Source organism: Kwoniella europaea, chromosome 3 (assembly GCF_036810445.1).
Source record: "Kwoniella europaea PYCC6329 chromosome 3, complete sequence".
NCBI classification, from domain to species: Eukaryota; Fungi; Basidiomycota; class Tremellomycetes; order Tremellales; family Cryptococcaceae; genus Kwoniella; species Kwoniella europaea.
Genome location: NC_089489.1, coordinates 215,867 through 240,859, shown reverse-complemented (window position 1 = coordinate 240,859; position 24,993 = coordinate 215,867). Strand labels below are relative to the sequence as shown.

The 24,993-nt window shown below is 45.9% G+C and overlaps 7 protein-coding genes across 7 annotated transcripts; 4 read left to right on the top strand and 3 right to left on the bottom strand.

Moving 5' to 3' along the window:
* Positions 1-572: 572 nt before the first annotated feature.
* Positions 573-4,058, top strand: V865_007943 (uncharacterized protein; the record flags this gene model as incomplete). Its single annotated transcript, XM_066231685.1, has 11 exons — positions 573-2,042; positions 2,118-2,229; positions 2,317-2,462; positions 2,530-2,683; positions 2,821-2,933; positions 2,998-3,064; positions 3,132-3,220; positions 3,286-3,383; positions 3,453-3,594; positions 3,656-3,745; positions 3,828-4,058. 11 exons carry the CDS (start codon positions 573-575, stop codon positions 4,056-4,058), a joined length of 2,712 nt encoding a protein of 903 aa, XP_066087782.1.
* Positions 4,059-4,541: 483 nt separating this feature from the next.
* Positions 4,542-8,065, bottom strand: V865_007942 (uncharacterized protein; the record flags this gene model as incomplete). Its single annotated transcript, XM_066231684.1, has 6 exons — positions 4,542-5,531; positions 5,597-5,779; positions 5,836-6,858; positions 6,926-7,526; positions 7,589-7,702; positions 7,761-8,065. The coding sequence occupies 6 exons, from the start codon at positions 8,063-8,065 to the stop codon at positions 4,542-4,544; spliced, it is 3,216 nt and encodes a 1,071-aa protein (XP_066087781.1).
* A 510-nt stretch (positions 8,066-8,575) lies between these two features.
* On the bottom strand, positions 8,576-10,054 carry V865_007941 (uncharacterized protein; the record flags this gene model as incomplete). Its single annotated transcript, XM_066231683.1, has 5 exons — positions 8,576-8,819; positions 8,887-9,400; positions 9,466-9,724; positions 9,788-9,885; positions 9,937-10,054. 5 exons carry the CDS (start codon positions 10,052-10,054, stop codon positions 8,576-8,578), a joined length of 1,233 nt encoding a protein of 410 aa, XP_066087780.1.
* A 678-nt stretch (positions 10,055-10,732) lies between these two features.
* Positions 10,733-12,919, top strand: V865_007940 (uncharacterized protein; the record flags this gene model as incomplete). The annotated part of the gene is made up of 9 exons (XM_066231682.1): positions 10,733-10,963; positions 11,033-11,204; positions 11,269-11,600; positions 11,665-11,928; positions 11,997-12,210; positions 12,264-12,356; positions 12,424-12,444; positions 12,501-12,795; positions 12,892-12,919. 9 exons carry the CDS (start codon positions 10,733-10,735, stop codon positions 12,917-12,919), a joined length of 1,650 nt encoding a protein of 549 aa, XP_066087779.1.
* Positions 12,920-13,453: 534 nt separating this feature from the next.
* On the bottom strand, positions 13,454-16,084 carry V865_007939 (uncharacterized protein; the record flags this gene model as incomplete). The annotated part of the gene is made up of 14 exons (XM_066231681.1): positions 13,454-13,480; positions 13,553-13,758; positions 13,830-13,863; positions 13,928-14,011; positions 14,074-14,171; positions 14,235-14,433; positions 14,604-14,726; positions 14,803-14,980; positions 15,074-15,123; positions 15,200-15,336; positions 15,482-15,633; positions 15,694-15,755; positions 15,814-15,918; positions 15,980-16,084. The coding sequence occupies 14 exons, from the start codon at positions 16,082-16,084 to the stop codon at positions 13,454-13,456; spliced, it is 1,560 nt and encodes a 519-aa protein (XP_066087778.1).
* A 769-nt stretch (positions 16,085-16,853) lies between these two features.
* V865_007938 (uncharacterized protein) lies at positions 16,854-21,709 on the top strand (the record flags this gene model as incomplete). Its single annotated transcript, XM_066231680.1, has 17 exons — positions 16,854-16,919; positions 16,973-17,040; positions 17,094-17,268; positions 17,333-17,407; positions 17,467-17,614; positions 17,672-18,037; positions 18,100-18,191; positions 18,243-18,439; positions 18,500-18,865; positions 18,926-19,549; positions 19,620-19,778; positions 19,836-20,126; positions 20,177-20,526; positions 20,577-20,963; positions 21,022-21,080; positions 21,141-21,445; positions 21,508-21,709. The coding sequence occupies 17 exons, from the start codon at positions 16,854-16,856 to the stop codon at positions 21,707-21,709; spliced, it is 3,930 nt and encodes a 1,309-aa protein (XP_066087777.1).
* Positions 21,710-22,043: 334 nt separating this feature from the next.
* On the top strand, positions 22,044-24,887 carry V865_007937 (uncharacterized protein; the record flags this gene model as incomplete). The annotated part of the gene is made up of 11 exons (XM_066231679.1): positions 22,044-22,153; positions 22,232-22,318; positions 22,376-23,209; positions 23,261-23,339; positions 23,392-23,409; positions 23,471-23,560; positions 23,624-23,856; positions 23,921-24,182; positions 24,253-24,408; positions 24,523-24,544; positions 24,613-24,887. 11 exons carry the CDS (start codon positions 22,044-22,046, stop codon positions 24,885-24,887), a joined length of 2,166 nt encoding a protein of 721 aa, XP_066087776.1.
* Between the last annotated feature and the right edge of the window lie 106 nt (positions 24,888-24,993).

Sequence of the window (24,993 nt, the reverse complement as noted above, 5' to 3'; positions counted from 1 at the left end):
CTCCACAACACGAGCTGCACGACCGAACAACGACATCACGAAACAAATCACCTCCATCTCCCATCTCCATCTCCATCTCCATCTCCATCTCCATCTCCATCTCCAATTCAATCAAAGTTACCGCAAAAGGAGCTTGGCACCTCAGTCTACCCTTTTCATCCCTTCCTTTACAAACATACAATCATCAATTACACCTACACTACGACAGGCAACGACTCCTTTCTGATACCGATCAGCACAGAAGAACATACAACTCATTCACCTTCCGTTGAATGATAATTCCCACAAAGTCGACAATTGAAAACATCGTAAATTCAGACAAAGAGAAAGCTGTAATTCGCGTAATCACATCTCACGACAGACAATAGACGACAAACTCATCCATATCACCTCCTCTCGGTGTTGTATAACTTTGGTCCTACTAAGCGGAATGATTCATCCATCATCCTTGTTGTAGCTCAATATCCATTCCGGACAACTCGCCTACCCTAAACCCAAAATACGCTAAAGCCACTCAATACCATTTGTCATCACCAACCAAACGAAAAATAACAACTTTTTACAACTTCAAAATGTCTTCAATCGCATCTCCACCACCTCCACAAACGCCTTACACCCCTTCACCACTCACCGCATCCACCTCGACTACCGCTTCCGAACATCGATATACCCCCACTTCACCCATGTCATCACCAGGAGCTGGACCCAGTAGTGCCAGTGGGTCTTCAAAATGGAAGAGTGTCTTCAAAATTGGACGTACAGGTGCTAGCATAGGTAAAGGCAAAGAGAATAGACCCGCTTTACCTGTAGAAGCGGAGAAAATCCATTTGGGTGAACCTCTACCTCTTCCTAGCAACACAGCCTCTTCCTTCCCACCTCGAGTACCCCAGATACGTTCTCATACTGATCCATACCCACCTACTCATTCTGGTAATCTCATCGAAGAAGTAAATTCCGTCATCAGTAAAAATCCCTCTCAGGATATCGACAATAGCGGTGGATTGTCGAGTGATAGTTTCCATGTAAACATGGTAGATTCGAACTTGAATACACCTACATCAGAAGAACAGAGTCGACCTTTCTCATCGGTAACGAACGATTCTGGATTCACAGCCGACAACTCTTCTAGATCTTCCGATTCGCGTAATCATGCAATCACCACACCTTTCGGTAATCCCACTTCCACTTCTGCGTCAGTTTCACCGTCACCTATGAAATCGCCTAGTCATGGAGTGGGATTGGGTGGATTCAAATCTCGCTTCTTTTCTGCTCCCCACTCACATCCTATAGATACAGAAAGCCCAAATGCGAAGGGCAAATTATCAAAATCAGATAAATATAAAGGACTAGGTAAAGAGAATGGGATAGCTGCTCAGACGTATGGACACAAGAAATCAGTTGGATCATCTAGTATATCATCCTCAAATAATGGTAGATCACCTTCGACTTCCACATCCCCTAAGACACCCAATAAGAACAATACGTCGAAACGCGATACTTCAGGTGGATTTACCACTCCGTCCGATTCTAGTGGGTTGACACCTAGTAAATCTGGATCAGCAACGGCACGATTCCTTAGAAGAGTGGTTTCAGCACCTAATACGAAAGCACTTTTCTCACCTAATAATCTATTTCAGAATGCCCCCGATGTACCTCCTCTACCTACTAGTACCAATACCAAACAGCAGCAACTTCCAGCACAGCCGATATCGCCTGCCGTGGTTGTGGGAAATGGTGAGATTGATTTAACATCTTCACCACCGAGTGAACAGTATACAACAACCAGTCCATTCACGACTCCAACCACAATCGCGACCGCAACAAATGGGAATAGCCTAGCACCTTCAGTACATCAAGGAGGATTATCAGCGACTGGAACGAGATCGGCCAGAGCTCGTACGACGTCCGCTGCTCAACCTAAGAACATAAGGGAATTGCAAGCTCAATTGGGAGTTGGTGGTAGTCCAGGTAGTCCGGGTGAAGCTCATCATAAGCAGGTGTTCAGAAGGACGTATAGTAGTAATTCCATCAAAACCAGATCGGTAAGTATTCGTTTCCACTACCTGATCTCAAACCAATTCACGCTGAATCATGAACTTTTTGGCATACGTGTCCAGGTCGAAGTTACTCCCTCTTCGTTCCAGAAGATCAAATTGTTAGGTAAAGGAGATGTAGGAAAAGTGTATTTGGTAAGAGAGAAAAAGACCGATAAACTATTCGCTATGAAAGGTAAGGGAACACAAATTCTCAGCTAGATCGGAGTCTAATTCTCGCACGAGCTGATTCCATTGTCGGGTTTTCTTTTTGTCGAGATAGTTTTATCGAAAAAAGAAATGATCAAGCGAAACAAAATTAAAAGAGCATTAGCAGAACAAGAGATATTGGCCACAGCCAATCATCCATTCATTGTCACGCTATTCCATTCTTTCCAATCTCAAGATTACCTATTCTTTGTACTTGATGTAAGCTTTTTGCTGTTTTCCTCTCCTGGCAGGCAACAGAGACAAAAGCTTACCATGAAATATACAGTACTGTATGGGAGGAGAGTTCTTCCGTGCACTTCAAACTAGACCCGGGAAATGTTTGTCCGAGGAGCATGCCAAATTCTATGCTGCTGAAGTGACGGCTGCTTTGGAGTATCTGCATCTGAATGGGTATATCTATAGGGATCTGAAACCTGAGAGTGAGTTGGGTCGTTCATAAGCATTTATCCACAAGTATCTTCCACGAATACATGAAACGAATACATGAATATCGATGGAGATTCTTATGAGTCCTATGAGTCCATGGTATAAAGCTGATTCCGAGTGTCTTGTTTAGATATACTGCTGCATCAATCTGGCCATATCATGTTGTCAGATTTTGACTTGTCCAAACAGTCGGGAGAAGCTGGTGGTGCACCTGCGGGTATCAAACATGGTGGTCCTAACGGGGTGAGCTACCACGTGCACGATATTCACGAGAACGAGAGTCGTAGCTGACAGGTCAACATTGCAGATGATACTTGTGGATACCAGGTCGTGTATTGCCGATTTCAGGACCAACTCATTTGTGGGAACAGAAGGTAAATTAGCTTTCTCGCGTCTACTCCTCCATGTAGACATAGCTGACCATTCCATATTGAATTTCAGAGTACATCGCTCCGGAAGTGATCAAGGGTCATTCACATTCCTCAGCCGTTGACTGGTGGACTCTAGGTATTCTGGTATACGAGATGATCGTGAGTCTGCTTAGCCCTCACTGCAATTGCGCTAGTGACTTGAGCTGACATACTCGGCACGGTAGTTCGCTACTACACCTTTCAAAGGACCTGATAGAAATGCGACATTCGCAAACGTCATGAAAAATGATGTTTGGTATCCCGAGAATCCAGCTGTCACAAGGTGAGCGTGACTCTCATCTTGTAGTAATCGTCTACTTCGCTGTGCTGATCACGGGCATGGACCCCTTAGCTTCTGTAAATCGTTCATTCGAAAATTACTTATCAAAGATGAAAACAAAAGGTTAGGATCAAATTCAGGTGCGAGTGAAGTGAAATCGCATAAATGGTTTGGGTCGGTCAATTGGGGTTTGTTAAGGAATATGACTCCTCCTGTGAGCTTTCCTGAACGCTGTGTAAGGGATGTGATCATAAGCTGACTCCATGCATGTACAGATCATTCCCGCCGAATCGAATGGTATTGATGCTATAAACTTCAGGACGTTGAGAGAAAGCAAGAGTGTGGACTTTGATAGGGATGACGGAGTGAGTGGCTTCTACCTTCTCATACTCCTCTTACACTTCTTCTCCTGTTAATCTCCACACTGACCTGGTTCCACTTTTTCAGGACGTCATTCATGCCAAAGCCGGTAATCCATCCGTGTTAGGTAATTCCACACCGGGTATGTTGACCCCTAAGGAAATTACCATCAACGCCGAGACGCCCTCGTCAAGCATCAGTGGTGGTGGAATTGGTAACAACACGAATGGCGGTGGTGCGGGTGGGAACTCGAGAGATAAAGAAAAGAACCCATTTGAAGAGTTCAGTAGTGTTACGAGACATGTTGGGGAGTGGTAATGAGATTCTTGTGTTCCTCACGTTGTGATACTTCGGTTCCTTTTCTGTTCTTCCTCTCTTTCGGCGGTGTCGATGATGTTGGTCAGTTCTTTTATGGACAATGAGGAATTGTCGTTTTATCTTTCTTGAATGAAGATGGCTTTAGTAGGTAAAGCAGTTGAACTTCACACATAAATTGATCTGCATGTTGTCTATATTGTACTCTGAATCTTTTTCGTAGTTGTTTATATCTAGACACAGTAGTATATCATTGTCCTCAAGATGGCATGAAAGTGATGAGACTATTCATTTATATCTGGCGGACATATTTGACTTGGGTTTTGTCATCGTGAAGCATCACAGCAGATCTTTTGGCCCCTTCATACTGGTATGTCACATCACGATCCAATATACTGTGAGGTATCATGGTCACTCTCATATTCTACCAAATCCCAATAAATATAATGCATATCTCATGATTCCAGTTAACATATACGTGAATAACTACACATGCAAAACCAAACCTCTTCTAATCTGTTTAGGAACTTCCGAACCAGGTACTTCCACTCTAGGAGCATTGAGTATCCCAACTTGACCTAAAACATATTCCTCAGACCACCAATCATAATCGCTTCTCCATGAATCCGCATTCAACCAATTCGTCTTGTCGGGTACCAAATGTACAGCTCCAAAGGCATTATGTCGATTTCCATAACATGTGAAATCTACTCTATGTTCGCCTCCTTCTACTTGACCAAGTTCGAAAGCGTACGGTTCATGAACTAATAAAGCGGATCGTTTATTGTCAATATCGACTGAAACGGCCGGTCCAGCAAAATGAGCTATTCTAATCGCAAGTTTATCCTTATCCGTTCCTTCTTGTGGGGATTGCGAAGGGGGAGATTTGAAAGTACAATGATAAGTTAAATTACCGGAGTAAAAAGGTAATCCTTGTCTTGTAATATCACCAAATTCGACCTGATCCAAATTGAGCGGAACGATCGTCGTAGTCCTACCTCTAACTTCCACACCGAAATCACCAAGTAAATAGACTCTCTCCAAGTTCGTTAACATTCCATAATCGTATTCCAATTCCAACGAATGTTTACCAGCTGATAGAGAGGGGAAAGGGATCGTTTTGATTGATTTATCTACCCACCAACCATTGGGAGTTAAGTCGATAGGTGTGGAATTTAAATAGGCTTTTACTTTATCTGGAGATTCGATTGCCAGCGAACTAGATTGAACATCGATCTTCGAATTGATAGTGAATCTTAATTTGAGTTTACCGATGGGTTGTCGTTTCGATTGAGGGATGGTATATGGTTGACGGAATTTGGCCCCTTTGAGGAATAACCCTAGACGCCTTCTCATCGTTTGATCAACTGCTAGGACTTCCTCGGGTCCTTGCCATGGTTCGTCATTCCATTTGTAATCGCAGTAATCAAGTAAAAGAGTATTGGGTTCTTCCAATGACACTGATTGGAGTTTGACCTAAAGCATTTTTGAAACAATCAGCAAGTAACTCCCGAGGTCTTGAATTTCTAGATCCGACTCACATCAGCAACTTGCTTGTAATGTCTTCTGAGAACGGTTTGGTCTTTAGCATTGGGACCGGCCTTTCCTGGCTTGAGTCGCAGAACGACACTCTCACAACCGTCAAACCAGTATTTGAAGGTAGTTCGACCGTTGGCTTGCTCAGTCTTCACTTGCCAAGAAGACCCATTGAAGGTTTCGAGAGCCTATTGAAAACATCAGCGTCTGTCCGATGTTTCTAGTGTGATTAAAACAAACTCACTTCCACTGCCCATTCTCCTGTGGTATTCAATACAACAGGACATGGCTCCTTCCTATCTGTGTTACAGATAAAGACATATCGTTCATCCCCATCCTGTCTCATTTGATAGAACAATGAATCCGCTCGAGTACCCTGGGCCCGATAAAGCGTGGTATCGCTAACGATCATATCTAAATCTCGGTGGGGATACAGCGCAGAGAGGATCTGAGCTTTTGACCAAGGTAGACTGACCGCCTTGTTGATTTCGAGAGGGGAAGCTGGGGCTTGTGCATCGACAAGAGTTGGCGCTATACCAGCAATGATGACTTTACCACCTTTCTCTGCGAACTTCTGTAATCTTGCTAGCGTGGTGGATCGAATCGTACGTAAATTCGGTACGATGATAGCTTCGTAATTACATTGACCGACGGGTAGGCTTTTGCCAATGGAGCTGATATCAGTTTGGTCTGGGAAGAGAGATTCAGAGATGAAATCGAAATCGATATGACCTTTGAGTAACCATTCAGTCAATTCTGCGAATGCCTTTTCCCTATATTCTAGTTCTTCTGAATTTTGATCCTTAGGTCCAAAGCATAACCAATAACTTTCGATTGGGTGAATGACAGCTACTCTAGTTAAAGGTCTACCTCTGGTCAAAGCAGAGTTGACGCGGGCGAAATGATCTTCAATCGATTTGTATTCTTTCCACCAAGGTGATTGATAACCTATACATCCAGGGTAATCCCTCTTGGCCTCTCCCTCCATCGTTGACCAGAACAGGTGGTGTACCCTCAATGTAACTCCCAAAGCAGCTTGCCAATCTCCTTGACCCTTGTGACCTTCAAAAGTGAATTGCCACCCCGTCACACCGTACAGTTCACTCATCAGACCCGAACGACCATATTGACGTGAGACAGATGCAGCCTGTTTAGCAGTATTGAGTTCCTTCTTATCGCATAGCATGTCGATACCGGGGAATTGCATCTCGCGATAGCATCGCATGCACTCTCCGTTCTGGGCAGCTTGAGAGGCAAGTGTTGGTTCCTACCAACAAGATCAAAAACAACACATCAGTCTACTAGTATAACAAGGTGAAGGAAGTCGGACTTACCCCGTTGAGATGACCAGTACAATACAAGTTATTCTTCGCACACCATTTGGCCAACACACCCATATAATTCGATGCAAACAATTCACAAACATGATCTAAGAATTGGTATTTGGCAATATTGGCATCCTGGTTTACTGGGTCCCAAATTAAATAAGGTAATATTTCCAGAAGATCACCTCCTTTAGCTTGCTTGAAGGAATTGACAATATTTCTCGTCCAGGGCAAAAAGACATCTTGAAGTTTCTCTGCTACGCTCAGAGTTGACATGGGACAGATTTGAGGCTCGTCAGTGAACATGGAGGGGATCGATTTACCGAATTCGTCACCGACATGTTTCTTATATACTTCATGGGTGAGTTCGACAAATCGTTTGGTCATATCTTCGCTGAGGAGATCCGTATATGTCTGATCACCGAAAAATCCACTATCGGGGAGAGGTTCGGCATAGGCATACCATACCCTCTCACCTGATTGGATATCATAAGGCGAAGAGATACGACGGGATGACGCCAGACGACCGTTTTCTAATTTGATGGCGTAGGTGGCTAGGAGATCACCGAGTTCACTTCGCATTGGAGCGGCGTTGGCGATGGGGAAGGTGCTACGAAGTGATCATTTCAGCACCGTCTCATGAAACTGAGTTCTTGAAAAGGTCAGACTCACGGCTTGGTATAACCAATCTCTTCACCATATGCCCAAGGTGTAAACAGAAGATGCTGATGCCTCAATTCCGGATGCCCCTCTAAAACCTTTCCACCGGCAAAACCACTTGGCCATCTATATATTAGGTCAACGACTGTTCTCTATACAAATACGGGGTGTGATCTGGACTCACCTATCCTCATCATAAAGAAAGGCGTACATCCCCTTCTTCTTAGCTGTCTCGACACACCCCTCGACAATATCCATAAACTCCTCTCCCATATAAGGTATGTCCAATCCTACTCTCGTATGCATATGAAACCCTCCCATGCCCATCTCCTCGAACATATCGATCTGCTCGAGGGTAGATTTCTTCTCCTGTTTGGTGACCCATCCCCAGAATGGAGCACCGCGGTACTCCCTTGGAGGATCTTGGAAAGTATCCAGAGAGAAGGGTCTCTTGGACGTAGGGTAGCTGAGCGGATTTTGTACAGTCATCGTAACTGGCTGATTCGTTCTGACTGAAAGACAGCGTACCAGTGATTGTCTTCATACAGTCATACTAAAAATATCAATCTTCAGAATCTTGTCATGCTTAAGTCAATCGGTGGTCCGGTTCAATCATAAGATCACGAGGTGGATACGGTCTAACCCGATGAGCAATATCCACCCATAATATCCTTTCGGATGAATGTAACGCCGCCATCATGCAGGGATCGGTGGAGGTCGTCTGTCGTTGAGATGAGAAGCCAGTCCGAAGTACCGGGAGGGTCTGCGGTGCTGCAAATGTAGGATTCCGATGTGGAACTCAGAACAGGATGATGCAGGAATGCTTAGATAGTGAAATCAGGTGAAAAGACACTGGAACCACCTCATCGGTCATGACCGATCACGCACAGGCCCACTGGTCGCTTGCTAGCAGTTCAACGGATATGCATGAATACATGCTCATTGTTGCTATGACTTCAATACTATGATAACCCAAAAAATCACTCATGCACCCCCAGTTTATGCCTTGGAGGCAGCACCTTCACCTCTTTGCAACCTTTGCCATTCTACCAAAGCGTGCATGGCGAGAGCTTGACCGTAAGGCATCGAAGTGATCGCGATGTCCTTGTAGAATTGGAGAGAATGTCCCATACCAGTACCGAAACTGACATTGGCAACTTCACCATCCGGTTGTATTTGAGCGATCACACCGGCCAATCCGGTATCAGCACATTGTCGGTATATAGGGTCAGAGATGAGTCCTCTGCGATTCTCATCATCATTTAGCCAGCCGACTTAGTGTTTGGTGTGAAGGAAGGGGGATGACTCACTGTCTTATACCCATGTATATACCTGCAACGACACCAGCAGCGGCACTAGTCTCCACGTAAGAAGTAGGATCAACGATGAGAGTATGCCATAGGCCAGTCTTTGGATCTTGAGATCGTACAAAGGCATCTACCTGTCTTCGCCATATCGATACCAAGTGTCTGTAAACTGGGTCGGTAGGTGGAAGCTTGTCGCCGAGGATATCGAGGAACATGGGGATAGAGACGGTGATCCAACAATTACCTCGAGCCCAAAGACCTTTAGCGAAATTATGACCTCCATTAGTCTCTGCACCACCTTTACCTCCTTCAAGCTTCTCAGGTGTAAATTGCCATCCATGGTACCACAATCCCGAAACAGTATCGGCGAGGTATTTGATGTGAATCAAGAATTGATATTTCGCTTCGTCAATATAATGAGGTCGGTTGAGTAATATACCAATCTTGGCAAGAGGAATAACGGACATCATGAGTGTATCGTCCCACAGGTTGTTCTCGTGCATGTTGACGTATGTCACTAAGTTACAATGTTAGCGAAACCCTAAAAAGGCGCTATGAATAGATGGGTTCAATTTTACTCACTGTGTTGGAAACCACCTTCTTCCGTTCTTGGCAGACCATTCATAATCCATTCTGCCCATTCATCGATCCATCCATTCCATTTAGTGTCTTTCGTTCGTCCATCCTCCACAAAGCAGGCGAGGGAGTAGAAGGGAGACATGGTGTTGATATTTTTAGGTGCTCCTTTACCGTCAGTCCTCTTCCACTGCGTCTCGAACCAGTCAAGAGCGACCTTGAGCGATTTCTGGGCACCGGGGGAGGAAGGGTCAAGGGCTGAGTGCTAGGAGACGTATAGATGTTAGCAGAGAGTTTGAGACAGATATCGCTAAGTGGTCCTACTCACATGACATAAGGCGGTAAGAGCGATACCGTGGGTCCACTCCCACGAGAAGACGGTGGGGTGTTCCCATCCTTTTGTGTCTACCAATGTACCATCGTGGACTGTCACATTTCTGTCAGCTCATACCAGTCTTCGAAGAGAACCACACTCACGTTTCAACAAGAATCTACCACTTTGATCTTTGATATGGAGAAGCCCATCTGTCAACAGCGAGATGAGATCTGCGGATTTCTCTTGAGTTAGGGAGAGCGGGGCGATGGTGTCGGACATGTTGACTGAGATGGATTCGTATGCTGAGGTAGCAGAAGCAGTTGAACAAGTTCTGTGTTGTATGGATATAGCAGCAATTGCAGTAACTCAATTACAGAGATTTATCTAGCTATGCGCTGGACTTTGTGATGTAGTGAAACTTAGATGAGAGATGGGTTGTTATCCGGCTCGGGACAATGAAGAAGATGAACGCGGTATGAACTTGCGCCGACCCTACATCTAGAGTGATATCACGCTGATATGGCGTGGGGTAGATGGGTAGATGAGGTATTTACGCGACCTGCAGAGGAAGAGGAAGAGAAGTTTATGATACATCTCGAGATGGGTCACCCTGAATGGTGTCTTTGGGTCACCACCGGGCCGTGTGCTCGGCCCGCGGGAACTCCACGCTAATCTCTCAGGTATCGGTTTAACAAACTGTCCATCCCTTTCATTCTGGGGGTCTATTAATAATTATGTCACCTCTTTCTAATCCTTGGTCAGCATCCTCCTTTGCTGGACGGTATGCACATGAAGGTTCGAGTAAGACACACAGAGTTGGAGACACTAGAGAATACGTATCCTGAGCTGAATCAGATGTAGCGTAGTCAGACATGAAAGATATATAAAGGTAGCATGGATTTTCTGAACAGCTAACCTTCCTGTCGAATATACTTACTATAACCGAACTTACACAAAATGTCAAATATCGATAAGGACGATAAAGGCCTTGCTGAGCATATCGAACAGCCAGTCGTTCAAGAACCTCAAAATCTCGAGGCAGGGAAGAAGAAACGAAATGCCAACAGGCAGTTGGACGAGGCGGCCGATCTCCTCAGAGAGAACGGCGGTCATGTTGAATATACCGTAGAGGATCGTAAACGTGTACTGAGGATGGTTGATATCTACGTGTGCATCCCTATGTGTATAGTGAGTGGGCTCCTTTGCTATGAGCCATTCTCAATGTCAAAGTCTAATCGAAACTTTGTACTCGAATAGGTATATCTCGTCCAACAGCTCGATAAAGGAACTATAGCCCAAGCGGCAGTCTTCGACCTAAAGGAATCCACCGGTCTAGTCGGTTCTCAATACAGTTGGTTATCGTCTTGCGTGTACCTAGCTCAATTATGCTGTCAGCCTCTCTCTTCCTACGCTTTGGTTGTGTTTCCAGGTACGTATCCGCGCTGCTTTCTCGAGGACTTCCTCCAAGCTAACATCTAGCGACCTGTAAACAGTCAAATATTGGGTTTTGTTCAATTTCACTGCCTGGTCAATCGTGACCATCTGCACAGCAGCCGCTACGAATTTCACAGGACTCATTATAGCCAGAATCCTACTGGGTGGATTCGAAGCTACCATTCTTCCATCTTTCGTCTTGATCACTCAGATGTGGTGGACAAGGAGAGAACAATCTTACCGCACGATTGCTTATCAAATTGCCAACTCTGCCGCTGCCATCTTTGGTCCCCTCATCGCGTTTGGTGTGGGTCATGTCAGCTCAAGCATACGACCTTATCAAGGTATATTCTTATGTATGGGTGCAATCTCCCTTGCAGGAGTTCCTGTCGTAAGCCTTCTTTCCTTCATACATAGTCTTCTGAACGACTTCTGACTTCCTTTTGATTACTCAGGTATGGTACCTTTTACCAAATTCACCTACCAATGCCAAATTCCTACGTGAAGGAGATGATCGATTGATCGCCTTAGACCGATTGAGAGAAAACAATACAGGTACCAAATCCTCGACCTGGAAATGGAGTCAGGTATGGGAGACTTACCGAGATCCAAAGACATACATGTGGGCAGCGATGTATCTTTGCACTTCCACTCCTAGTGGTGGTTTCGGCGCATTCAGTGGACTGATCACAAAAGGTTTCGGATTCGATTCTTTTGAGGTGAGTCCTTTTTATCAAGAACCCTTTTTTGAAGAAAGCCAGATGCTGATGTAGTCCGGTACGGATAGAGTATCTTAATGCAAATTCCTACCGGATTCATCGGTATCTTCACCTTGTTGATTGCTATCTACTGTACCAATCGATGGAAGACCCGATGGGCAGTTATCGCTATCGTCACGCTCTTCCCCATAGCTGGTGCTTCAGCGATGGTCAAGGTTCCAAGGTCTCAATCTGGCGCTTTGTTGGCTTCGTATTACGTAGCATACCCCTTGGCTGGTATCCGTGAGTCTTGTCTACACATTTCGGGATATGCGGTATTGATATGAACCTCTTAGAACCACTTCTCTACTCCTGGGCTAACTTAAACCAAGCTGGAACAACAAAACGAGTTGTCGTTTTCGCCACTATGTTTGTCTTCCAATGTGCCGGTGAGTCTTGCCTACCACAGCATTCTCATTTGATCGAACGTTTGCTCATTCCCTCTTGCGTTAACAGGTAACGTCATTGGTCCACAAGGTACGTATACCTAATCCTCTACGAATAATATAGCTAATCGCCACGTTGACCCATAGTCTACCTCGAAAAGGAAGCACCCATATATTCAACAGGTCTCTACGTCGATATAGGCTGTTGGGTTGTCCTCGTCCTGCTAGTCATAGGAATGCGAGTGTACCTAGGAGCGCTCAACAAGAAACAAGCAGCACGAAGAGCCGCAATGGGCTTACCGGAGAACTTACAGGACATGTCAATTATGACTAACGAAGAGGCCGCTGCTTACAAGGTCGAATTGACCGAACATATGAAAGCCAATGGATTGGATGAAGCGAAATTGTACGAAAATGCATTTGAGGACATGACTGATTACGAGTACGTATATCACATTTCTTTGTCTTTTCATACGCTTTCGACCTGCTATGAGCTGTGAAAATGAAGTCGAGCGGCTAATGGGTTTATGATGGTTAGGAATCCCGCTTTCATCTATGTTTTGTAAAAAAACGAAAACAATCAATGACGAGCACCAAAGGGGAGATAATATAGAAATCTAGAGTTTATAGCAGAACAAGCAAAATCAGAACCATATGTAGCTTATATAGACGATCCAGGGTATCTCAGATGCAGACAATAGACACAACATTTTCCTGGTTGAAAATATGGGGATCTGCCGCGAGAGAATCACCAGTGACATCTTCAGTAACATCTTGTACGGAGGAAATACAAGGCCATTCGATATATGATATAACGTCAATAGAGAAAACCAAAGATTACAAAACAGTAAATGAGATTTAACGAGGCAAGAACTGAGATTTTCTAGGGTGTAAAGGGAGTTGACACCTGAACTAAAATTCCAAATGAAGAAGTGAATACAAATTTCCTTTCCTTTTCGATCTGACAACTTTGATTTTATCACAGAACCATAACAACCGATTGGATTTTGCCTTATAAGGGTGAGCGTGTATATTGTTTTTGAGTATGAAGGCGTATACGGCCAGTTGAGTGACCCTTCCAGTTCGTGAGGTATACCAGATTACCAAGAATATCTAAATAATGGGTTCTGGAAGGATCGACAAACAGACCATTAATCTCAAATTCAGCAGTAAAACATACCTGGGTGGACTAGACTTACTTGTTTATCCGTAAGATCCTTCCATTCCTCCGCCACACCATCATCAGGTCTTGAAGCCATCCAGATCTCCTCCTCCTTGACTTTCCTCTTATTATCCCGCCAGCATACAAAAGCATAACAAGAGATGAACAAAATGGATAGGCAATAGAAGATCAGCATCGACATGACTGCGCTTCGGTAAACGGGAGCCTCAGGAGTACGGAAAGCTACAACATGACAGAAGCAGTCAAATACAATATTCTGGTATCACTGCATTTATCGAGCTTGGAGTACTTACTTTGGGGTCCGATCAAATTGCCGACGCAGTAACCCTGTATTTCCATCGTCAGAAACTCATCCAGACCAGCACGAAAGACGATGGTAATTCGGACTTACCCAGTAACTGATACCAAAGACAGCAACTTTCTTGCTGGTTCCTGAAACATTGGCGTAGAGGATGGAAGAGCCGAATATAATGTACTAGGCAGAGTAGCCTGGAAATTAGTCGATCTGTCACACATCGACACGCAGCTCAAACTCACAGGAGCCCAGTAGCAATACATAATGAACAACGCGGCGAGGGATCCACCTTTGTTACTTCTTGGGATCTCTTTCAACATGATCGTTCCCGTCAGACAGACTAAATACGGGCCGAATCAGCACGACAGGTAGTTCGCTGAGTACATAGTGAATATATACCTACCGAGAACGGCGGCGATTGTACAGAGAGTTGGCTGTCGAGTCTTTGTGGCCAGCCTGGCAAAGGCAAGCGAGGAAACCCAACTGATGACCCCTGTGGGGATCGCCAGGAGCGTAACCTCTTTGACAGAATAGCCCAAAGACTGTACGATGAGTGAGTTGAAGCCGATAAGACCGCCATTGGGGATGTTCAAGCTGACGTTCTGTCGTAGTGGTCAGCCGCACAATTCTCCAGCCTGGTATCTGGGGGATTGTGGCACTCACGATGATAAACTGCAATAACACAACTGGTCAGTCATCATAACATAAAGAAGAGATAGATGACCCGGGATGGTCTTGTACCATCAGAGTACGAAATGACTGGATAACTCACGATCAACCAAGTCTTGACATCAAGCAAGGCCTCTTTGATTTGATCCCATTTGATCTTGTGGTTCATCACCCCAGTTTGGTTAGAAGCTGTTCTTTTGATGGCAATGACTTTCTGTCGATCGGTCTAGGGGATCAGGGAAGTCAGTCATGACCTGAATACTCGATAAGGCATGACAGGGTATGCCAGGCTATCTACTTACCAACCACCAAGCTTCAGCAGGGTTAGCGGGAATCACGAAAAAATTTGCGGTTCCGACCATGACAGAGAAGCAACCCATAAGAACAAAGAGCAATCTCCATCGTGCGATGGGTCCAGGGTTGTAGAACTGAAGGGCAAAAGACAGAAGACCGTTTACGACGGAGGACAAGGTACTAAACCTATATAACGGGAAAAATTGTCAGTTCAACTTCTTCCGCTGAAGCCAAGCCTAAGGGCGTCTCTACATCGGACAAGGCTAAGAAAAGACTCGCATCATTCCGGTACGCCATCCCTGCTCCGACTTGCGCCACCACATGGAGATCTAGAGCCCAACGGAGTGAAGTCAGCGTTAAAGAAGGACGAGGAACCATCGATAACAGAGCGGGGAAATGACATACCACCATACCGGTTGCCGAATGACCTGCACCTTCGAAAGCCCCTAGGAACAGACGGCAGACAATGAGTCCAGCAAAGTTCTTTACTGCAGATGTACCGAACGTAGTTATACCGTAGCAGAAGACGTTGAACCCGATTGCTGCATCACGTAGCAAGATTTGTCAGTGGAAGAATGGACAGTGGAAGAAAGTGGGGGAATCGTGAATGGAAGAATGGCTAGTAGAGACGGGGTTCGTGATGTGACTGCCACAGTTGCACGTGCGCGGATGTCGCCGCTTACTCACTTCTGCCAATGGGGAATTTCTGGAAGATCCATGATTGAGGAAACACAAATGCGATACAGGTGAAGTAAATTGCTGAATTTGCCCATGAATATTGTTGTCCGACCAGTTTTAGGTCAGTACGTAGGCCGAATGTGACTGCAGTCCCGAGCAAGCTGCGAAAATGCGAGAAAATCGGTCAAATGATTTAATAAAAATGATTGGGAGGGACGAACACCTTGTCTGTGCCACTCATGAGATTCGCGAGCCATATCAAAGGCATGACGATGAGGTCAATCTATATGAATCTATCTTCAGTATATGCTGCTTGTGCACGAGGATAGCAAAGCACCGACCTTCCATTTCACAGCTCTCTCCTCCTCTGGGGTCCATGGTGCAAGGAGTTCAGCCGCATTGGGTCGTTTCGCAACTTCCGCCAAGAAAGCAGCTGCCACATCGTACTAGCTCAAGGCGCGTCAGCTACCCCTTATATCACCCAAAGGTCATATTCGTGATACATACAATCTCGAGCTTCTCTTCAGTCAAATCAGCAGGATTAACATCGAGGACTTTGACTTCGTCCTGCTGAACGTTCTTCTCTTCGTCGACACCTAAATTAGTGGACATGTTTCTTATTGAGGGTTTGATGTATCGATGCTGGGGAAAAATGATATGGTAATCAATGCAAGGTGATTCGCACTGTTGTTACATATATCCTGTCCATCCCTGCGATAAGGCATACTCCATGGTCGATAAGCTATCTGTTCTTCGCGGGTCGCTATTCCGGGATTCCGCATGCTTATTATGCGCGTGAGAGACCGAAGTCAAGTGACTTGCAGTTCTGTCTGGAGGATTCTCGGGGTTCCGTAACAGTCGGTCACATCTTCCACTTCGGATTCTCCCCAGTTCAGGCGGAATACAGACGGTGACCCGAAGTGCGAGATAAGAAAGCAGGCTATTCTGTAAGCTTCTTTTCCCACTTAACTTTATCCAGGTACATCTCATGTTTTCTAAGGCTTGTACCAATCACCTGATGTGTATCAGTCAAATACAGCGGTCTACGGCGCAAGAAGCCTTATCGTCATCGGAACCCTTTTCTCAGTCGTTCCCTGAGATTCATTAAAATCGAAAGTACGCTAGCAAACGCCCAGGATCGGCTTAATCCGTCAGTGCGCTTCTTCACATCTCACTCATCCATCTTCCGCTTGTTGCCTATCTTTCACCTATCTGGTGCATCTATCACTGGCGGAATGCTATCTCCGCGAATCCGTCATGGCCCACTCTCAGATACGTGACTTATCGACCATTAAAATGAGGCTTGTATTTCACCAGCGCTTCTTGAGTCCATCATCACTTGAAGTTACTCAAGGACTTCAATTACTACTACCAGACCAATATGCCTATCGCACTCAAGGACCTCGAGAAGGTCAGAATCTGTATCGACAGAGGGGGAACCTTCTGCGTGAGTGCCATTACGCTGCAGGATCGTAGCCGTCCCGACTGACAACCTTACAGGATGTGATTGCTATGACAGAGACGAAAGGTAATCACCTTGTGAAACTTCTCTCAGTTGACCCCTCCAAGTAAGTCCAGTCCTTCTAGTAGGCTCACCACATAGCTAATCAAAGATGTTCAGTTATCCGGATGCACCTCGAGAAGGTGTCCGACGTGTTCTCGAATGGTTCACAGGCGAGAAGATTCCAAGAAATCAGCCAATCGACACGTCCCGCATTGAGTACCTTCGTATGGGTACCACAGTTGCTACGAACGCTCTGTTGGAAAGAAAGGGTGAGAGGTGTGCTTTATTGATAGTAAGTCTACATCTCCACTATATGCCTTCTGGCCCGGAACCCGAACTGACTGTCGTACATCTAGACCAAAGGTTTCAAGGATGGCCTAGAAATTGGTACTCAAAGTAGACCTTTCCTTTTCCAACTCGCCATCAAAAAAGTGAGTTCCTCAAGACTACCCCTTCAAAACTATGATTTGCTTACGATGGTTAACCGCAGCCTGATGTACTGTATACCAAGGTGGTCGAGGTAGATGAGAGGCTCGCTTTGGACTGGCCTGGTCTTAAGGGTGATCCAGCTGTCACACAAGCCGGAGAACTGGTTACCGGTCCAAGTGGTGCTCCGATGAGAATCTTGAAACCTGTCGGTGGGTGTTCCACTTTAGAGCAAAAGCGTTGAATGTCATGTGCTGATTTTCTGCAAGATCCCGACGCTGTCCGAAAGGACTTGCAAGCTCTATACGATGAGGGATATCGATCCATTGCGATTGTCCTGGTACACAGTTACCTTTACGACGCTCACGAGAAGCAGGTAGAAGCTATTGCCAAAGAAATTGGATTCCGACACATCTCCGTTTCAGCTGATCTACAACCTATGATCAACCTGGTGTCACGTGGTTCAAGTGCTACCGCTGATTCGTATCTTACACCTGAAGTTAGAAGATACCTTGAAGGTTTCGCTTCGGGGTTCAAAGGTGGACTCGACGATTCATCATGCAGGGTCAACTTCATGCAGTCGGATGGGTCGTTATGTGATTTCAGGAAGTTCTCAGGTCTCAAAGCTATCTTATGTGGGTTCATCATGATCCTAAATAAGGCCAAAGAGATAGTCACTGACAAGTGAAACATATAGCTGGACCTGCTGGGGGTGTCGTCGGTTATGCCAGAACCTCTTATGATGCCCTTGATGGTTCCCCTGTTGTGGGCTTCGATATGGGTGGCACTGTAAGTACAAGTGCTATTCGTTTCACAATTCAATGCTAACTTCCAATCCAGTCAACCGATGTTTCCCGATATGGAGGAAAGTACGAGCACGTATTTGAGACTACCACCGCGGGTGTGACTATCCAAACCCCTCAGCTTGATATCAACACTGTCGCTGCTGGAGGTGGCAGTATTCTCACCTACAGAAACGGACTCTTCGTGGTTGGTCCAGAGTCAGCTGGTGCCCATCCAGGTCCAGCATGTTACAGGTGCGTTTGTTACCCATGACTGCGGTGATTCTCAACTATATGATGCTGACTTGCCAACAGGAAAGGAGGACCTCTGACAGTCACGGATGCGAACCTGTTCCTCGGTCGACTCCACATTGATTCCTTCCCTAAGATCTTCGGTCCCACAGAGGATCAGCCATTGGATTATGAGATCGTCCGACAGAAGTTCGAAGAACTAACTAAAAGCATCAACGCCGAGAACAACAGTTCTCTTACTGCTGCTGAAGTGGCATGTGGTTTCGTCAACGTCGCCAACTCGTCAATGGCTAGACCTATCCGAGCTTTAACTGAACAAAGAGGTTTCGCTACCAGTGCTCACAACCTTGCATGTTTCGGTGGTGCAGGTGGTCAACATGCTTGTGCTTTGGCTGCTTTGTTGGGAATGCACAATGTTTTGGTGCACAAGTAAGTCAATGAACCAGTCAAATAAGGGCTTTTTTTTTTGCTGAGAATTTGCATTCATAGATATTCTTCATTGCTTTCCGCCTACGGCATGGCATTGGCAGATATCGCTGTAGATGTCAGCGAACCATGTCAATACCAGTACAACGCAAACACTCTTCCAACTCTGCTCGATCGAATCGAAAAGTTGAAGTCCAAAGCACATGAGCGACTTATAGCTCAAGGTGTTCACGAGAAAGATGTCACTTATGAGTGCTACCTGAACATCAAATATAGAGGCAGTGATACCAAATTGATGATCCTGCAACCTAAAGATGGCGACTTCGCTCGGGCTTTCATCGAACAGCACAAACGAGAATTCTCGTTCACTCTCGAAGCTCCCGTCGAAGTCGAAGACATCAGAGTGCGAGGAATCGGGCTGGGCGAAGATGCAGAAAAGAACAACGTATCCACCTACGTCGAAGAGCTCACTCAACTTCCGGATGTTCCCGTAGCCAAGGACGCTCACTTTGCAAGTAGTGATGTTTATTTCGAAGAAATCGGCAAATTCTCTCCAGTCATGTTATACAAGCTGGAAACTCTTGCTCCTGGGACTACGATCAAAGGACCCGCAATCATCCTTGATGCAACTCAGACTATCCTTGTTCACCCTCAAAACACTGCTCGAATATTGAAAGAACACGTTTAGTAAGTTCTTACAGTTAAAGACTGACATCGATCGCTGCATCAAGCTAATACGAACTCTTCTGTCATCTAGCATTGATGTCGGACTTGGACCTCGAAAACAATTGTCTACCGAGATCGTGGATCCCATCCAGTTGTCCATCTTCTCTCATCGTTTCATGGGAATTGCCGAGCAAATGGGAAGAGCACTTCAGAAGACCGCTGTATCGCTGCAAATCAAAGAGCGTCTAGAGTGAGTATCACCGCAACATACGGAGCCCCATATATATCGCTGATGTCATTCTTTCAGCTTCTCGTGTGCTATCTTTGGTCCAGACGGTGCTCTAGTCGCCAATGCGCCGAACGTACCTGTTCATTTAGGAAGTATGCAGTACGCCGTAACGTTCCAAGCAAACCTACACAAAGGGAAGTTGCGAGCGGGCGACGTCCTCGTATCCAACACACCAAAGAGCGGTGGAACCCACCTGCCAGATATAACTGTCATTCAACCTGTCTTTGACGACTCAGGAGAAGATATCGTGTTCTGGGTAGCAGCCAGAGGACACCACGGAGATATCGGTGGAATCGATGGCAACCCGATGTGAGTCGATCTTCTCTCATTGTGCCGTACTAAGCTGATCATGCAATTAGGCATCCCGATGCAACGGAGAGTTGGGAAGAAGGAGCAGCCATCGACTCATTGTTCCTTGTCCGAGATGGGGTTTTCAACGAGAAGGATATCGTCGACATCTTCATGAAAGCAGGCAAAGCTGATACTCGGGTAAAAGCTACCAGAGGATTGGACAAGAATCTTTCAGATCTCAAAGCTCAATGTGCAGCCTGCGCCGTTGGGTCCGCCCAAATCCACTCTCTCTTCGGTGAATATGGCAAGACTGTCGTACAGCATTACATGGCAGCTATCCGAACAAATGCTGAACTGGCGGTAAGAAACTTCCTCAAGGGCAGAGGCAGCGAGCCTCTTATCGCTGAGGACTATATGGGTAAGCGTATTATTTCTCATATACATATCCGTTGCTGACTTCATGTATAGATGACGGCACGATCATCAAGCTTCGTATCGACATCGACCCAGAGGAGGGTTCGGCTACCTTCGACTTTACTGGCACCAGCTGTGAATCACTATCTAATCTCAACGCCCCTAGATCCGTCACCCAATCAGCCCTCATTTACAGCCTTCGAACCCTCATCGGTACAGACATGCCGTTGAATGCAGGTGTACTTGCTCCTGTCACTCTTATCATACCGGACAATACGATCTTATCTCCATCCTTGGATGCTGCTGTCTCTTCGGGTAATACCGAGACATCGCAGAGAGTGGTCGATACAGTGTTCAAGGCTTTCGAAGCCTGCGCGGCATCCCAGGGATGTATGAATACCTTCCATTCGGATTATGAAGACATGTCGTACGGTGAAACAAGTAAGTGTAATCATGGTCCCGCTTCACTATGAATGCTGATCTTGCATTTCACTTCCAGTATGTGGTGGTGCGGGAGCCGGACCGACATGGAAGGGGCAGTCTGCTGTACACGTAAATGTGAGTGACCACTCGAGAGGATGCCACAAGGTAGATTCTGATTTCTCGACGGCATTACAGATGACAAACACTCGAATCGGAGATGTTGAAGTTGCCGAAAAACGATTCCCACTGTTAATCAGAGAATTTTCCATCAGAAGAGGCTCAGGTGGAAAGGGCATGAACAACGGGGGAGATGGTATCCATAGGGAATACGAACTCAGAGCGGATATGATGTCCTCTATCGTAGGCGAAAGACGGGTGAACCAGCCGTACGGTATGCACGGTGGACAACCAGGAGAACGAGGAGCCACCTATCTAGTCAGGAAGAGCCATCTTGGCGAGGGCACGAGAAAGGTCAAACTTAGACCAAGTGCTGCTACCAAGTAAGTGCTCAAGTGCTCGGCGATGTCATTGCGTAGGGTATTGCGCTGATATCATCTCATAGGGTTAAAGCGGGAGATAGAATCATTGTACATAGTCCTGGTGGGGGAGCTTACGGCGCAGTCGAGTCAGACGATTCATCACGTCCCTCGAAGCGGGCTAAACCCAATATCGTCCCAGCCGCTAAGCTGGCTCATCCTAAGCTGGTAGCGAGGGCAAATGGAAGTTTGGCTGATTATGCCGCCACTCAAGAAAGCTGTGATTAAGTGTAACCGTAGATTCTCGGATTTCATGATGAATTGTATTTCGTAGTTTGTTTTTGGTTCTTATGCAAATTGAATATATCAGCTCTCTGCCACAGCTCGCATGCTCGTGTAGCATACAGTACGGTGTTATTTATGGGGGAATTTGGATAATCAATGCAATAAGTGGCTCCTGATTCGAGAGCGAAATCGCCCACGGGACCAAATTGAGAGAGACTCTTATCGGAAACCCGGATTGCACTTGTTCACAATTCCGCTTGTTTGGTTCACATCCATCGTTAGCTTATCTCCCAGAGTCGCATAACACCAGCTAATCACATCACAAGACAAACGAAGCATGAGCGACCTCGCAACATCCTCAGGGACACCTTTTGGCCATGACCCCGCCCACAAGAACATGCGTAAAGTGACGCATATTGCGAAGGCATGCGTTAGGTGTCGCCGACGGTGAGCTTGTCTTTTGGTTGGGGCATACGGGATCAACTATCGATATTGTTGTGACTGACGCAGTCAATCCGTTGATAGGAAAGTGCGATGTAACGGTGAACATCCTTGTGCGGAATGTGCGGAAAAGGAGACAGACTGTATATACGAGAAAGATGATCGGCGACGGTAGGTGATCACCTTATATCATGTGAGCAGAGGCTATGCTGATCGATCCGACCTTAGTACCAAATCAGACATGGATGACGTGAAGGATAGGATTGCAAGACTGGAGAGAATGCTACAACGACCATCCTCGGTCCGCTCGGAGAGTAATCCACTGAATCGCAATTCCAGTTCCCCTCCTCCATCAACGAAGACAGCTCGTTCGGGGTTATCGATGCCGACGGAGTTTCTCCATGACTCTCACTTCTCCAACTTCGTCAATTTCGATAGTCTCCCAGCGGATTCCGGTCAATCCACATCCAATCTACGTGAATCGAATACTACCTTCAGTAGCTCACGTTATCCCGACTTGGCCTTGACGTCCTCCCATTTTGATCGCTTGAAATCCACATCTGGTAATGGTCCATCAGTCCAATATGGAGCGACTTCAATATGGACACACGACAATTACGACGCTCCTACCGTTCCATCAAACGACTCAAGAGGTCCAGAACTCCTACCTGGGGAATGGATAGATTGGGGCAAGAATTTACCTCCAACTCTGATGAGGGTTTTGACCAAAACTATACATGATCGCGCCATCGATCACTATGCTGCATATTACGCTTCCTGGTGTATGGTCTTAGACTCAGAAGCTTTCAAGAGGGATCTGGTAATTTGCAACATCTCGTCGATAAATCTTCAACCGTCATCTTCGCCAAAGTGGACATCGCATTACTCCCCATTTCTGCATAACGTCATACTTGGGTTGGGCCTGTATTACAACAGAGAGGCATGGCCTGAAGCATTTGCCGTCTTAAAAGAGTGCTTTGTCGATCACTGCACGCGACTTTTCAAGCAGGAGTTTGAGAGACCGCCGTTGAGCGCTTTGAGAGCGGTCAATTTGTTCGCGACGTGAGTTCAGCATCTATTATCAACCTATGTAAATGCTAATTGTCCGCTCAGATGCCTGAACCAGCCACCAATGGGTGCTCATGATTATGGATACACTTATTATGGGATGACAGTCGCTATGATCCAAGTTGTGCGTTGCTTATGACCGATTATAAGTGATTATCGCTGAATATCCCATGTAGCTGGGCTTGAACATCAATGTTAGTGCGCAGATACCCTATAAGACGATCTAGAGTACTTGGCTGACCCACGTTGCAACAGTGCGAAGCATATGTTACCCAAGGTAGAATGTCACAATTAGAATATGAATCCCGAAATGCCGCTTATTGGGCTGCATATCTCTACGACCTGGTAGGTTTTGGCATATTGTCTACCCCTTCATCCATTTGTCACATGCTGATACTTGTCACCTAGTTACGCTCTATATCAGCTGGTCGTAATCCCATGATCGCTATTCCACGACCCGAGATACCCTTTCCTGTCATCTCGGGGGAAACAGATGATGCTCCTTGGTATAGCTCTGCCAGCTCGATAGGGCAAGAAACTAGATTAGGTCATACTCTCAACGGAATCAAGTCAATGAGGTCGACAGTATTCCACTGGACAGCGAGGTTAGGTTGTCTTCTGGCAAAAGTTGTGGACACCTTGTGAGTCACTGTTTCTCATTTCCGAAATTTTAGCTCATTGACTGATGCCGTGTGTTACCTGAAGGTACTCGACGAAGAATGAGCCCGTCAATAGGGACGAGGTGATTGACGAGATATCAACAAGCTTGAATAATTGGTACAACGAACAACCATTCGCAGATCCAAAAATTATCCCTTTACCCCATGTGATCCTCCTACATATCACATACCATCTTACGAGGATATTCCTTTTCAGACCATTTTATCGGTCGAATGTAACGTCTTTAGAAGTATCTCCAGCAGACCAGTGCGACAGAGCGGCGAAATCCATCCTTGGCCTTCTTAAAGTGAGCATTTGTCGATGGTATCATAATATCAGATCGGCGAGATATTGACAAAGCAATGCGATTGCCCTAGCTTTACGATAGATATCATGGGCTCAGATATGGAGTAGGAACCTTCATGAATGCCACGTTCACCAGTGCGACTGTCTTCTTGCTTCGAGCAGTGGAGGATCAAGCAGATCCAGTCAATCTGAACAGTAGACAAAGCTCGAAGGATATCGAGGAGATTGTGAGTGCCAACAGCATCATGATCATTCGAAACATAGCCCTTTGAAACACAAGACCTCCAAGTCTCTCCTTTGGCACATCATGGGCGAAGCTGACATCCTGTGGGCGCATCTAGACATACTTCATGTCGCAACTAGGTGAATTCTTCTACTTCATTACGAAAGAAGTGGTAGACATGATATGTTCACTAACTACCTCTTTATAGCAATCACATTCCACGAAGCAGGTCGAGGGTTAAACATCTTACAATCGTTATGCTCAGAGTGGCTTCCGTCCTTGGCAAGCAACCGAGAAGATACTGGACTGAACAGTCAGGTAGAGGCGATAGCCAGTGGTATCCCTCCTAGCGAAATGTTCGACGTTCAGAACGGTGATAGTGGGAATGCGGTGCCCATGATGGGATATCAGAATTTCCTGGCTGAGTTCCCAATGGATGATAGCTTTTATAATGCTCTGTTGTCCTTTGTGGGAGGAACGTAAATGTCGAATCAACATGTAATCGCAATGTACATCATGTTCGATATGTCAAGTGGCCATTTGAGTCCAATGATCTTACATCCAGAATATATATTTGTAAAACAATTTC